This window comes from Gopherus flavomarginatus, chromosome 10, assembly GCF_025201925.1.
Source record: "Gopherus flavomarginatus isolate rGopFla2 chromosome 10, rGopFla2.mat.asm, whole genome shotgun sequence".
In the NCBI taxonomy this organism is placed as follows: Eukaryota; Metazoa; Chordata; order Testudines; family Testudinidae; genus Gopherus; species Gopherus flavomarginatus.
The window spans coordinates 2796789-2813258 of record NC_066626.1 but is presented as its reverse complement, the minus strand read 5'-3'; the positions used below and the strand labels follow the sequence as shown (position 1 = coordinate 2813258).

The 16470-nt window shown below is 45.3% G+C and overlaps 1 protein-coding gene across 1 annotated transcript in view; it reads right to left on the bottom strand.

Moving 5' to 3' along the window:
- TRAF3IP1 (TRAF3 interacting protein 1) overlaps positions 1–16470 on the bottom strand; it is a 144302-nt gene that overhangs the window by 35517 nt on the left and 92315 nt on the right. The window contains exon 14 of the mRNA XM_050969446.1: positions 6480–6563. Within this exon, the coding sequence (XP_050825403.1) occupies positions 6480–6563 (84 nt within the window). The remainder of the gene's footprint in view (positions 1–6479; positions 6564–16470) is intronic.

Here is a 16470-nt window from a genome sequence, read left to right as displayed (position 1 = left end):
GGTACTGGCCAGGTATTCCGGTTCTTCTTAGAATGGTTAAAGACATTTGTTTCAAGAGTGCGCATGCACAGCTCACCAAAGTTAGAGATTTTTGCCTAGCAGTAACTGTATGGGTGGCATTTATGCCCTTTTTGTCAGTGCCCCTCCCATGAATATGTAAGGGCATAGATACCGCCCCCCAGTTCCTTCCTACCGCCAGCAGCTAGCACTTGGTGTGACCTTACCTCACTTGCCTTCACTGTTTTCTGTGATCTTTTTTGTATATAAAGTAAAACCTGCCTTCACAACCACCTCTGAAGAGAGACTACTTGTCACAAGCGACTACTTCCAGAGACCATGGAATGTTTTCCCCCCCTATAATTTAACTGTGAAGAAAATGTGAAGAGCGATGACCTGTCATTTGCAACCAACGACCACATTTTCTTACTCCTATCTACAAAAACAAACCTGTAGAAGAAACAAATCTTCCTTACTTCCACCAGCTGCTGCTGTCTGGGGGGGAAACCTTTGTAGAGAGACCACCTCTTACAAGCAAACACTTTTGCTAACTTTCATGAGTGGTCACTCTTGGCGGATTTTACTGTAGTTAGTAGTAGTACATTTAGTTTGTAGTAGTTAGATAAGTAGTTTTTCCCAGTGGGATGCTCTCCCGTAGTTTAAACATTGTCCTTTTTGTGGGGTAGCCATTCCCAACAGCAACACCCACACTTCTGTGCCTCAGAGAAGGGCACATGAAGGAAAGGCACTTCACCTGTAACTCCTTTAAGAAGAGAACTCAGGTGGCTAGAGACTTCAGATTAAAGCAGCAGCTTCTTGAGCAGACCATGAGGCTTGCCTCAGTAATAGGAACAATCAAGGAATGTCTGGCTCCTAAAAAAGCACCTGACTTCTTGACTGAGCTCGGATTCCTTGCCCAGAAAGAAGAGGGAGTGCTCTCCTTCATCAGATCCCTCAAGAAAAAGAAGCCAGAAAATGGACTGGGGGCATTCCAGATTACAAGGAGATTCATCTTCTCTGTGTAGGTAGCAAAGAATCCTGTGGCACCTTATAGACTAACAGACGTTTTGGAGCATGAGCTTTCGTGGGTGAATACCCACTTCGTCAGATGCATGTCTGTGTAGGTAAAGTACCAACTAGCACCATGAGTCTGCGGGTATGTGGGCTACAGCTCGGCTGTCAACTCTCTCAACAGTTCCATTGCAGGACCAGAGATACTCCATACTGTCGACTCTGGTACTGCCTTGGGGATATCTGAGGAATCCAGTACCAAGGAACATTGTCTGTTTCCACACCAGTTGTGTACCAGGCAGCAGATTTGCTGTGCCTGCCTGTCCTGACTTGCTGCTTATTCAGGAGCATTTGACTGCAGTAGTTTTATCTGTGGTGTCCTGCCTAGTGGGCAGAATTACTGTTATTTACAGCAATGTCCTCCACCCAGCAGTTTACCTACAGTCCAGAGGTTCAGCCGTCTTCCTCATTGGCACTGACGGTGTCGCTAATGGGGACAGAATCTTTGATACAGACACTGATTACAATGTAGTCTGCATCTGGCATGCCTGAGATCAGCTTCAATGTGTGTTCTAGGGCCAAATGTGAGTGTCAGGCTGGTACAAGTGGTCAAGAAGCCATTGACTGTTCCTCCTGTACTAATGACAATGTCAGGTTGGAACACAGATGATGCAGGGGATTTGGTGGCCCCATCAGGAGCAGCTCCCCTGCCACCATCAGATTATCTGGAAGGATCCTCAAAGTGGAGTTTGAAAGCATCTCACTCTGCTTCCTCCTATCGCTTTCGATCTTGAAGGTCATCGAGATAACGGAAATCATGGTCATTACTGGGATTAGTACCATTACCACCACAGAGACAAGCGCCCCTGGCTTAGTTCTTACTGGCTTTTGTTGCCATATCCTTATCTGCAATGGCCGCCATGGAATCTCTTCGAAATCTCCCAGTTGGCTAAGTCCCAGCCATCTGCTCATTCTAGAGCACGATCACCTGTACCATTGGTAGCGTCCCTCCAGGAACCACTAATTCTGCAGCCACTGGCTGAGGCAGTTCCATCTGCACTGGAGCTTCCTGAATCTGACTGTCAGATGCTATCTGACAAGGAATTCTGTTTGTCCCACCTCCATCTTCCTCCTTGTCACCAGATGATATAATGGTACCAGAGTCCTCATCTTCAATACTGGAGGATTTCAGGTCATAATAATATCTGCTCAGAAACATAGCATTGGAATTAAGTATTCATGACAAGTTTGTTCAGAAAAACACCCATAAACTGCTGAATATCCTCGAGCCATGCCTCCTGCGAGAGAAGCATTCTCTATAAACAAAGTCATATTACAGCCTGCAAAATTGCATGAAATATGCTGGCTTTGTTAACGCTCACAACAAAACTCACTAATAGATATTATGTGCCTATGCAGGGTTTTGAATGTTTTTTCCCTCATCCAGCTCCAAATTCCCATGTTGTGATGGCAGCAAATGAGTGAGACAGACAGGAGAGATATATGTCTATGCCTAAAGAAAGACAACAGAAAAGGTTAGATTTGATGGGGAGGTATATCTATCGGACTTCATTCCTGCAAATTGCATATTGCCAACCAGAAAGCTCTGTGGCCAAGGTATGGTTTTTGTGAAATGAGACACTATGTCCAAAGTTGAGGATAAATTACCAGAATCCTCCAGAGTAGAGTTCAAAGCCTTTGTTACAGAAGGCCTGTTAGTGGCCAAGACATCCTTACAGTTAGTTTCTGGATCTAATTTTAGCCAAACCACCTATCGTCTCCTGTCTGAGTGGACAATCTATTTGACTTAACTTTTGAGAGCATGGCTCCAGTTGTGATCATCATATCCCAGTCCCATCTATTCAGGAACAGGTTCTACAGTGCTCAGGAGACAATAACTATGGGTCCTAACCATTGTGGGATTGGGTTATGCCATTAAGATCCTATCCCCCTACTCTGTACTTTTCAGGGAGCCCTCTCACGAGTCATTGCTTTTGTGGCAGGTACAAACCCTGTGTGCTCTGGGGGGCTGTGGAGCAGGTTCCTCACCATCTTTGCAGAAAAGGATTTTAGTCCCTGTACTTCCTGACCCCAAGTCCGAAGGAGGAATGAGACCTATCTTTGATATCCTTGGTCACAACAAATTCATCTAGTACATTTTTCCCATGCCAGTTGTTCCAGACAATTCAGCATCTTCACTGGGATCACCATTCGCATTCTTCACAAATGATCTGTGTAAGCCTGTGGTTACTGGACCATACAGCAGCCTACAAGTACATGGTGCAACATGCAAGACTGCACCTCAGTCTAACTTCAGCTATCACTGAAGAGGACTGTCACCCGAGTTGCTAGCCACTGGACACTACTGTCTGAGTGCCGCCAGAGATACGTGACTCATTACAATGGTAGACAGAATACAACATGTGTCAGGAAGTCCCCTTTGCCCACCCTTCACCAACCAGAACAGTATTTGCCAATGCCTCCACAACAGGTTGGGGAACACATCTAGGAATCAAGTATCAGAGGGGTAGCCATGTTAGTCTGGATCTGTAAAAAGCAACAGAGTCCTGTGGGTATTCATCCACTAAAGCTTATGTTCCAATATATATCTGCTCATCTATAAGGTGCCACAGGACTCTTTGTTGCTTTTTACATCTAGGAATGTTACAAGTTCATGGTTTGTGGTTAGAACAGGAACCTTCCATTATATCAACATGCTGGAACTTCACGCAACATACAATGCTTGTTGGGCTTTTCAGAACCACTTCCTGGGGGCAGCGATTCATATTCTCACAGACAACACCACTGCAACGATAAGCAAGCAGGTGGGATCCAGCTTTATCAAGAGACAATAAAGTTCTGACACCGCTGCATCAAGGACGGTGTAGTGGGTGGTTACCCGCTCCTGCCCTGAGGGCTTTAAAAAGCAGCCTGGGGGGGCTTGAAACCTGCAGCTTTAAAAGCTGGGCTGATTGGGGAAGCGGCCGCAGCTAGGCCACAACCTAATCAGGCCACATCTGGCCTGTATAAAAAGGCCAGGGAAGCCAGGAGCAAACAAACAAACAGTCTCCCTCTGCCTGTAGAGGGAGAAGGGCCTGGCTGCAGGGAACTAGACACAGGGTATCTGACTGGAGCAGGGCTGGGGAAAGGCAGAGGAGCTGGGGAGCTCCTGCTGGAAAGCCCCAGGCTGTGGCCTAGCATAAGGCCAAGAGGTACAGGGGGTTTCAGGGGGCAGCCCAAGGGGAAGGCAAAGGCAGCAGGTCCAAACCCCCTTGGCTATCAGTGGCTGATATTGCAGTCTGCCCCAATGAACGGAGGCTAGATGGAGACTGCGCAGCAGCCAAAACTGAGGCAAAGTGGGGATAGTGGGTTGGGGATTCCCCAGGGAGGGGACACCCAGATTGGTGGGGTACTGCCAGGGGGCAGCACCCCAGATAAAAGGGCACCAGGGTCTAGAGAGGGACACGGGGGCTAAGAGGACAGGTGGATCACCGGCCGGCAGAGGACGCTCCTGGCTGGAAAAAGAGCTAATTCCCTAAGAGACCAGCAGGAGGTGCCGCAGGGGTGAGTCCGCTCCTCTACAGACGGTATTATACCCACAGCAGCATACTTGCCAGGCTCTCAGAACCAGCTAGCCAAGTAGCTCAACAGGTCTTTCTCGGACAACCACGAGTTGTCCCTAAAGAACAGTGTGCTGATATCCATTCAATTGACCTATTTGTGACAAAAGGAAAATGGGAAATGTCAGTTCTGTTTCCAAGCAGTATTTGGCCTGGGATCCCTTACCAAAACATTACAAGTGAATTGTAGGAAGGACCCGATGTATACCTTTCCTCCTATCCCTCAGATTTATCCTCAAGTTCAAACTGGAACATACCAAACTGATTCTGATCACATCAACATGGCCGAAGCAATGTTGGTTTTCTGACCACTCTCTCGAACTCACAAGTCTCTACCCTCTTCTTTGCAACCTGCTGACTCATCACTGACAGGTAGACTGCTGACTGCCAGATGAACAACAACGCACTGCATGGATGCTGCAGGGCTAAATGAGAAGGGGCAATTCTTGGAAGCAGTTAGGGAAATTCTGCCTGGTAGTAGAAAACCAATTACAAGGTCCACCTATTTGTCTAAACAGAAACAGTTTTTGATTTGGACAACATCCAAGCAAATTCAGCCCACATCAGCTTGGATTCAGGATATTTTTGGATTATTTGCTGCATTTGACATCTTCAGGTCTAGCTTTTATCTCCCTGAATGCTCATTTGGCTGTGATCTCAGTTTTCCATCCTCCCATCCAAGGAAAGTCAGTATTCTCAAACCCCATGACAGTGAGATTTCTCTTAAGGTTATTGCTCTCCTTTAGCTGGCAGTGCTAAAGGGCCTGCAGTTCGAGCCGATAGCAACATCTTTATTGGCCCTCTTCTCACATCTGCAAGTGACGTCAATTGGATTCCTCAGCGATATTTCAATACTGGTTATCTGCAGGCCAGTGACATGGTCTTCTGTGTATACTTTTGCTAAACATCATGTTATCACTACGGTGTCGAGATCAGATGAAAACTTTGGGACGGCAGTTCTGCAGTCACTGTTTAAATAGACTCTGATCCCCACCTCCTGCTCGAGAGTCACCTGAATGGAATACATGTCTGCAACCACTTGAAGAAAAGATGGTTACTTACCGGCATCGTAACTGTTGTTCTTTGAGATGTGAGTGCATACATATTTTCCACAGCCCACCATCTGATCCCTCAGCACTAGAGTCTCCAGCCTGGGGTTTCAGTGCAAAGAAAGGGAAGAGGGGTCGGGGCGGCAATGCCATATAGCCATTGTAGGGATGTGAAGGAAAAGGCATGAATGCCACATCTACAGGTAGTGCTAGGCGCACAAACACCTGAGTGGAATACACGTCCGCACTCACATCTCAAAGAACAACAGTTATGATACAGGTAAGCGGCTGTCTTTTATTTGGCCACAGAAATAATTTTTCTGTCTTTTAACCACCAACCTGCTTTTCTGGATTAGAGGAAGTTTTTAGCATTTATCAGATGCTTATCATTTTGGTAATTAGGAATAGTTTCAAGACACCTTCAGCATTCTGAGGTCATGGTCTATTCACTGCAGAGACAGACCTTTTCTAGGCTTATTTTAGATTAGCATTGTAAGATTTATTGTTCCAGAGTTTGCAACAGCTGATCATTTTATCTGCTTCTCAAAGCTTCTGATACCACAGTTCAGTTTCACTTTGTTCTGACAATATACTGGTTCTGCAGAAACAATAAGACCAGCATACCAAATCTTAATATTTTCTAAGCTGAGGCCATGTATAGTGTGTATATTTTAGTATCATTGTTATGAGTGAGTGTCACATGGCACACCACAAAATGATGCATTGGGAAAACTAGGAATGTTTACTCTGCATCACACACACACACACACACACACACACACACACACTCCCCTTCCCTTACCTCTCTGGAAGTAAAACCTCTGTACTTTCTTGCCGTTTTATCCGGGGGGGAGCTGGCCTTGCGCTATTGGGACGTGGTGGTCTTCTAGAATAAACAAAAGATTTTTCATTTATAGCTGCAAAACGAACTACTAATTCATGTCCATGGAAGTTACTAGTTTATAGTAGGGCTGTCGATTAATCAGTTAACTCATGCAATTAATGTGAAAATATTAATCGCAATTAAAAAAATTAATTATGATTAATCACAGTTTTAATCGCACTGTTAAACAATAGAATACCAATTGAAATTTATTAAATATTTTAGATGTTTTTCTACATTTTCATATATCTTGTATTCTGTGTTGTAACTGAAATCAAACTGTACATTATTTTTCATTCCAAATATTTGCACTGTAAAAATAAAACAGAAGAAATAGTATTTTTTCAGTTCACCTCATACACGTACTGTAATGAAACCTCTTCGTTTGTGAAAGTGCAATTTACAAATGTAGATTTTTTTTGTTACATAACTGCACTCGAAAACAAAACAATGTAAAACTTAAGAGCCTACAAGTCCATTCAGTCCTAACTGTTCAGCCAATAGTTAAGACAAACAAGTTTGTTTACATTTACAGGAGATGCTGTTGCATTCTTCTTATTTACAACATCTCCAGAATGTGAGAACAGGCATTTGCATGGCATTTTTGTAGCTGGTATTGCAAGGTATTTACATGACAGATACAACTTAGATAATGTTTTCACCCCTCTTAGCCATAACTGATTTGTTCCCTTCATGCTTAGGCCACAATTCCAGACGACATGCTTCCATGCTGATGACGCTCGTTAAAAAAAAAGTGTTCATTAAATTTGTGACTGAACTTGAGGGAGAATTGTATGCCTCCTTCTCTGTTTTACCTGTGTTCTGCAATATATTTCATGTTATAGCAGTCTTGGATGATGACCCACCACGTTGTTCATTTTAAGAACACTTTCACTGCAGATTTGACAAAACACAAAGAAGGTACTAATGTGAAATTTCTAAAGATAGCTACAACACCTGACCCAAGTTTTAAGAATCTGAAGTGCCTTCCAAAATCTGAGAGGGATGAGAAGTGGGGCATGCTTTCAGAAGTCTTAAAAGAGCAACACTCCGATGCAGAAACTACAGAACCTGAACTATCAAAAAAGAAAATCAACCTTCTGCTGATGGCATCTGACTCTGATGATGAAAATGAACATGTGTCAGTTTGCACTGCTTTGAATTGTTATTGAGCAGAACCCATCATCAGCATGGTGCCTGAAGCATGAAGGGACATATGAATCTTTAGCACATCTGGCACCTAAATATCTTGCGACGCTGGCTACAACAGTGCCACGAGAATGCCTGTTCTCACTTTTAGGAGACATTGTAAACAAGAAGCGGGCAGCATTATCTCCTGCAAATGTAACCAAAAACTCATCTGTCTGAGCGATTGGCTGAACAAGAAGTAGGACTGAGTGGACTTGCAGGCTCCAAAATTTTACATGGCTTTGTTTTTGAATCCAGGTTTTTTGGTACATAATTCTATGTGTGTAAGTTCAACTTTCATGACAAAGAGATTACACTGCAGTACTTATATTAGGTGAATTGAAAAATACTATTTCTTTTGTTTTTTACAGTGCAAATACTTGTAATCAAAAATAAATATAAAGTGAGCACTGTACACTTTCTATTCTGTGTTGTAATTGAATATATATGAAAATGTAGAAAACATCCAAAAATATTTAAATAAATGGTATTCTATTATTGTTTAACAGTGTGATTACCTGCAATTAATTTTTTTTAATCGCTTGACAGCTCTAGTTTATAGGAAAACACAAACTGAACTTTATAAATCTTGAGTGTTGCGTCTGTAAAACAACTTCTCTCCTGGTCTCACAACAATAATAAGTATTGTGATCAGACTATGAAGCAACGTAGAGAATGTGCTCCATAAATCAATACACAGTGATCCTTTGCACAGTAATGTTTTGCATCTAATGGCAATCCAAATCTTTTGCACTAGCTGAACGTCTGGCACACCTTGTCAATAATATAGCTATGATCTGCTGCTCTATGTTTAGCTTGACTTTGAACTGCAGCACCTGCATTAAATTCAGCACAACAATAGAAATCTTAACGTAAAAGGGACAGGTTGGTTTTGGCTCCAACTACAAGAAAAGAGTTACTAACTTATTCCACAATTGTTTTTCTTCAAGATGTGTTGCGCATGTCCATTCCATTTTTGGTGTGTGTGCGCCCCAAACACAGCTGTCAGAAATTTTTCCCTCAGTGGTACATCAGGGCAGCTCAAGGGCCCTCTGCTGCTGTGTGCCACTGCATGTAAGTATAAAGAGCAGAGCTGCTGTGATCCTTCACAGTTCCTTCTTCCCAGAAAAACTCCGATGGAGAGGAGTAGAAGGATGGGTTGGACATATGCAACACATCTTGAACAACAACAGTTATGGAACAGGGGTCTGTTTTGGGACTGGCTCTGTTCAATATCTTCATCAACGATTTAGATGTTGGCATAGAAAGTACGCTTATTAAGTTTGCGGACGATACCAAACTGGGAGGGATTGCAACTGCTTTGGAGGACAGGGTCAAAATTCAAAATGATCTGAACAAATTGGAGAAATGGTCTGAGGTAAACAGGATGAAGTTCAATAAAGATAAATGCAAAGTGCTCCACTTAGGAAGGAACAATCAGTTTAACACATACAGAATGGGAAGAGACTGCCTAGGAAGGAGTATGGCAGAAAGAGATCTAGGGGTCATAGTGGACCACAAGCTTAATATGAGTCAACAGTGTGATACTGTTGCAAAAAAAGCAAACATGATTCTGGGATGCATTAACAGGTGTGTTGTAAACAAGACATGAGAAGTCATTCTTCCACTTTACTCTGCGCTGGTTAGGCCTCAACTGGAGTATGGTGTTCAGTTCTGGGCACCGCATTTCAAGAAAGATGTGGAGAAATTGGAGAGGGTCCAGAGAAGAGCAACAAGAATGATTAAAGGTCTTGAGAACATGACCTATGAAGGAAGGCTGAAGGAATTGGGTTTGTTTAGTTTGGAAAAGAGAAGACTGAGAGGGGACATGATAGCAGTTTTCAGGTATCTAAAAGGGTGTCATCAGGAGGAGGGAGAAAACTTGTTCACCTTAGCCTCCAATGATAGAACAAGAAGCAATGAGCTTAAACTGCAGCAAGGGAGATTTAGGTTGGACATTAGGAAAAAGTTCCTAACTGTCAGGGTAGTTAAACACTGGAATAGATTGCCTAGGGAAGTTGTGGAATCTCCATCTCTGGAGATATTTAAGAGTAGGTTAGATAAATGTCTATTAGGGACGGTCTAGGCAGTATCTGGTCCTGCCATGAGGGCAGGGGACTGGATTCAATGACCTCTCGAGGTCCCTTCCAGTCCTAGAGTCTATGAGTCTATGAGTAAGTAACCGTTTTTCCTTCTTAGAGTGACTGCACAAGTGCATTCCAGTCTTGGTGGCTCATAAGCCATGAAAACAGATTGTGGGATCAGAACCTATCTGAACAACAACTGAAGGACAAGCTTCGTCTCTTGATTTCTGAGTGATGGCATAATGGGAAATACACACGTGCAATGGAGACCAAGATGCTGCCTACAAATGTCTGGGATAGCCAGGAAAGTCGCAGAAGCCTCTTGCAATCTTGTTAAATGTGCTGCCACTCTGCTTGGCGGATAACATTAGCCAAAATGTAGCACAAGAGAATATACAAGGCTATCCAAGATGATATTCTCTAAGAAGAAACTGGGAGTCCTTTCATTCTCGCTGAGATCACCAGGAAGAGCTGGGAATAGAGACAGAACTATTTGGACCTGTCAAGGGCGAATACTAATGCTCTCCAGACATCCAAAGCATGGAGCCTTTTCCCCATCTTTATTTGTGTGTAGTCTGGGGGAAAAACGAAGGTATGTAAATCGCTTGGTTGATACAGAAGCTAGATAGTGTGGTTCAGACAAACTTTGGATGAGAATGCAGGTACATTTCGTCTTTAAACAAAACAGTATAAGGAGGGCCAGACAACAGGCAGGGCCTGCAGCTCACCTCCCCTCCTACCTAGCAGAAGTCACGGCCACCAAAAAATGCTACCTTCATTGAAATGTGCAGTAAAGAGCAGGTAGCTAAAGGCTCAAAAGGACAATTTAAAGTTTAGATCTCATTAGAGAACAGGATCTTGTTCCTCAGGATACATCTTTCCAAGTCTTTCAAACATCTTCTTGACATTCTATTAGAAAAGACAGAGCAGTTATCCACCTGAGGGAGTAAGGCCTAGATAGCTGCTAAGTAGACTTTGATGGAACTAACAGAACTAACCTTGTTGTTTCAAAGACTGGTTTGGCATCCTCAACTGCACTACCAAAATGGTTGCATAGCAACCCCAAGGCACTTAGATGGACCAGGAAATGCTGAAGCAGCAGCAAGAGCCAGTTTGCGTCTATAACTCCTATTAATTTTCCTCTATGTAACCTGGTAAGCTGCAGAAGTGGCGCAGCTGTGGTACAGCTGAGGACAGAAATGCTTCCTAGACTTCAGAGTTGTCTTAGACTCCTTTAAGCTGTGAAGTTTATCATCAGTCTGAGATGAAAAGAGGGATGACCTTTAAATAGCAAGTCCTACAGAGTCTGCTGAACCTTCTGTGGCAACTCCTAAGACTGTAGACATGAGCACCTGGGTATGGTGATGGCAGAGGCAATGGTCCTAGCACCTGAATCTGCCATGTCCGTACCAGCCTGAAGTGACATTCTTGCCATTCACCTTCCTTCATCTACCAGTGAAAGGAACTCCTGCTTAGCATCCTCAGCCAACTTGTTTCAAGATCCCAACAAGGGAAGTCAGGGCCTAGGGTCAGAGCAGGGGCAAACGTGAGGCTAGGAATAGCAGAGGAGTTTGGAGTCAGGGACAGGCCAGGGTTGATAACAAGGATCAGAGTCTGAATCAGGAGGCAAAGTCCATATCAAGCAAAGGTTTAAGCCAGGAATTCAAGACCAAGGAACGGGAATGGTTGTGGCAGGTACAGAAGATCCATGCTGTTGCCTGGACACTTCCTGGAACTACCCTTGGGTTTATATAGGGCAGGGAGCCAATTGGGAGCCGTGGGGCTGCCGTCTGTCAAACCTTTGAGGCGGAACGTCCTATGGTCTATGTCCACAGTGGGTCATGAGAAGCGGAGCGCAAGTTGATTGCAGCTATCGCTTGGTGGTGGCCGGGAGATGTCATCTGCCTGGTAGATCTACAGGCCCAGGTTCTAGATGCATGAGGCCTTACAACTTGTCCTTAAATTTCAGAATGGCATACCAGATATTAAAGTCATATCGCCCTAATAAAGCCTTCTGGTTAGTGAGTCTAAGCTTCAGAGTGGTAGCCGTGTTAGTCTGTATCAGCAAAAATGACGAGGAGTACTTGTGGCATCTTAGAGACTTAAGGAATTTATTTGGGCATAAGCTTCCGTGGACTAAAACCCACTTCATCAGATGCATGCAGTGGAAAATACAGTAGGAACTTTTAGGTCTGTTATTGAGTGTCCAAGGAGGTTGAAGCGTTCTCCAACTGGGTTTCTAATGTTATAATTCTTGATGTCTGATTTGTGTCCATTAATTCTTTTGCGTAGAGACTGTCCAGTTTGGCCAATGTACATGGCAGAGGGGCATTGCTAGCACATGATGGCATGTATCACCCTGCCACAGAATAATTTCTTCTACTGAAATCCAGCTCTTTAGCACCCCTTGATTTAGAGGTAGATGTCAGTTGCCCCTGTAGCTCCCACTCAACATAAATTGAGACTAATGACCCCAGAGGGGGATTGGAATAAAAATGCTCAAAACTTGGGCAGGTTCATAGTATTTATGCTCCACTCATTTAGATGTGGGAAGGAATGAGGAGGAAGTTTGCCAGAGAGACTTGATAGGTTCTAAAATTGCCTCATTAAATTGTCAGTGCCACCCAAGATGGAACAGCAGAGACCAGAATATCAATGAGACGAGGAAAAGATTCCCTGACCTCCTCTATTTGAACAACTCTTTTTAAGAGCTTCTGGTGGACCCTCTAGTCATCAGAAGGGGGCAAAGGCACTCCCGAGGAAACTGCCTCACCTGGTGAGGAGAAAGATGAATCTAGCACAAGCTGAGGCTGTGTCTCCTCTGTTCATTGTCCTGCCAAATGTTCATGAATACCCTTCTTCCGGCTTGGTATTGGACCCAATAATGGGCTTGATGAGCTGACTCATCATGTTTAGCTGAGAAACTGAACTTGGGAAGGATGATCTGGAAACAGAGAGAACCCCCCTGGGTTCCAGAAGGGCACCTGAATGGGTGCTGGACCCCAAAGTCTTGCAGGCTACATGTCCATGGCAGCATCACTCACAGGGTCTCGCAAGCTTACCTTGGGTGGTAAGGTCGGGGGGGGGGGGTACGAACAGCAATACACACACTGCAGCTGGGGAACATAAGAGCAAAGGTCTGAGTCAGAAGAAGAGAGTCACCTTCTCCTGACCAAGGAGGGGCCAATCTAGTCACTGCCAGGGACTGGTGCCAAGAATCCAGGGAAGAGAGAAGGATAAGAGCTCCAAGACTCAGGAGACTGACTCGGTGCTGGGAACTGCACTGAGGAGCTGGCACCAAGCAGTACCATATAAGCTATCTGCACCACTGGTAAAACAGCACTGATAAGCTCGGCAAGTCCCCTGCAGCTTGAAACATCTCTGGAGTAGATGTACTGGGATTGTCTTTGATTGATGTGCAAGAGATGTAGATAGGGTTGGAACTGATGAAGATGCTTCTTCAGGACCCAAACTTGGCAGTCCCTGCCCCTGCACCAGAGTCAATAGTGCTGATTTAGCAGATGATGAGTGGAGGAGTGCTTCAGTTTTGATTGCACTCTACTCTGCACTGTCCCCTTTCTTGGCTGACTTAGGGACCGGGGATCTGCATCTCCCAGCAGTGTCCTTGGAAGCCTTCTGCTTCTTCCTGGGCACTGGCAAGGGAGAGCAGCGCCAGGACTCAGTCAGCATTGGAGACACACTTCTTCAGATGCTGAAGTGCTCAGTACCATCTCCAATTGAGACGGCTCTGAAGGTAGTCTCAGAACTGTCTCTATCAAAAGAAACTTCAGTCTGGTCTCTAGATCTTTCCTGGTTCTAGGCTTGAAGTTCTAACAAATCTGGTACCAATCCCTAATATGAAACTCACTCAAGCATTTCAAACAATTAAAGTGAGGGTCACCCACAGGCAAAGGCTTCAGTCATGCCAGGCAAGACTTGCAGCCCAGTGACTGAAGCATTCCTCAGTACTTACAACAGATCCCCAAACTTGGGGAACCAAGAAAGAACTGACAGACACTAAACTAACTCAACACACACCAACTGTCCCTAGTAACCGTACAAACATGTTAACTATGGCTATGTCTACACTACAGGATAATTTCGAATTAACATAAACCAGTTTTATAAAACAAATATTATAAAGTCGATTGCAAGCGGCCACACTAGGAACATTAATTCGGCGGTGTGTGTCCATGGTCCGAGGCTAGCATCGATTTCCGGAGCGTTGCACTGTGGGTAGCTATTCCGTAGCTATCCCATACTTCCCGCAGTCTCCCCTGCCCCTTGGAATTCTGGGTTGAGATCCCAGTGCCTGATGGGGCAAAAATCATTGTCGCGGGTGGTTCTGGGTACAGCCTCACCCCTCCCTTCCTGAAAGCAGCAGACAACCATTTCACGCCTTTTTTCCTGGGTGAACTGAGCAAACGCCATAGCACAGCAAGCATGGACCCTGATCAGATCAATAGCGCAATTGTGGACGTTGTAAACACCTTGCGCATTCTCATGCTGTCTATGGTGAACCATGAACTGCAAAGGCAGGCGAGGAGGAGGCAGCTACGGCAGCGCAGTGACAAGAGTGATGAGGACATGGACACTGAATTCTCCCTAACCGCGGGCCCCTGCGCTTTGGAGCTCCTGCTGGTAATGGGGGAGGTTCTACCCATTGAACACCGATTTTGGGCCTGGGAAACAAGCACAGACTGGTGGGACCGCATAGTTTTGCAGGTGAGGGACGATTCGCAGTGGCTGCGAAACTTTCGCATGCGTAAGAGCACTTTCTTTGAACTTTGTGACTTGATTTCCCCTGCCCTGAAATGCCAGAATACCAAGATGAGAGCAGCCCTCACAGTGGAGAAGCGAGTGGCAATAGCCCTCTGGAAGCTTGCAACGCCAGACAGCTACTGGTCAGCCAGGAATCAATTTGGAGTGGGAAAATCTACTCTGGGGACTGCTGTGATGCAAGTAGCCAAAGCAATCATTAAGCTGCTGCTACAAAAGGTTGTGACTCTGGGAAACGTGCAGGTCATAGCGGATGGCTTTGCTGCAATGGGATTCCCTAACTGTGGGGGGGGGGGGGGCGATAGATGGAAACCATATCCCTATCTTGGCACCGGAGCACCAGGGCACCCAGTACATAAACCGCAAGGGGTACTTTTCATGGTGCTGCAAGCAGTGGTGGATCACAAGGGACGTTTCACTAACATCCACGTGGGATGGCCAGGAAGGGTTCATGACGCTCGCGTCTTCAGAAGCACTACTCTGTTTAAACGGCTGCAGCAAGGGACTTACTTCCCAGACCAGAAAATAACAGTTGGGGATGTTGAAATGCCTGTCGTTATCCTGGGTGACCCAGCCTACCCCTTGATGCCATGGCTCATGAAGCCATACACAGGCAGCCTGGACAGTGGTCAGGAGCTGTTCAACTACAGGCTGAGCAAGTGCAGGATGGTGGTAGAATGTGCATTTGGCCATTTAAAGGCTTGCTGGCACACATTACTCACTCGCTCAGACCTCAGCCAAACCAATGTCCCCTTTGTTATTGCTGCTTGCTGTGTGCTCCACAATCTCTGTGAGAGCAAGGGGGAGACCTTTATGGCGGAGTGGGAGGCTGAGGCAAATCACCTGGCCGCTGATTACGCGCAGCCAGACACCAGGGCGATTAAAAGAGCTCACCAGGAAGCGGTGCGCATCAGAGAAGCCTTGAAAACGAGTTTCATCACGGGCCAGGGTAGGGTGTGACTGCTGTGTTTGTTTCCCCTTCATGAACCCCCACCCCTTGATTGACTCCTTCCCTGAAAACAACCCACCCTCCCCCTTCGATTACAGCTTGCTTAAGGAAATAAAGTAACTATTGTTTAAAAAGCATGTATTCTTTATTAAAAAGTAATTATAAAAAGAGGCACAGAATTAACAAGGTACCCCGGGTGTGGTTTGGGAGGAGGCTAGGAGGGAAGGAAAAGGCCATTAAGCACATTTCAACGTAATGACACCCTTTTGGTTGGACTGTCCACGGGGGTGGAGTGGGCAGGTGCACAAAGCCTTCCCCCACACGTTCTTACATGTCTGGGTGTGGAAGATATGGAACATGGTGAGTGGTGAGGGTGGTTACACAGGGACTGCAGCGGCACTCTGTGACCCCGCTGCTCTTCCTGAAGATCCACCAGACGTCAGAGGATATCAGTTTGATCACGCAGCAGCTCCAGCGTTGCATCCCGCCACTGCTGATCTTCCTGCCTACACCTCTCATCTCGAGCGTCTCTCCTATCCTCACGTTCACTGGCATATTTCCTGTACTTCGCTACCACGTCCTTTCACTCCTTCAGATGAGCTCTTTCATTGCGGGTTACTTTCATGATTTCAGAGAACATTTCATCTCGCATCCTCTTCTTCCTCTGCCTTATCTGAGCTAGCCTTCGGGATGGAGTAGAGAGGCTTGAAAAATGTGGAGCTGCATGAGGGAGGGAAAAAAGGGAGAGAAGATACATTTTACAGAACAATGGTTATACTCTTTCACAGTGAACAACACTATTCACCTTACATAGCACATGTGATTTCACTACAAGGTCGCATTTTGCATCTTTTAATATTGAGTGCCTGAGGCTCTGGTGTTACAAAGATCTCACAGACGCAAGTCCAGG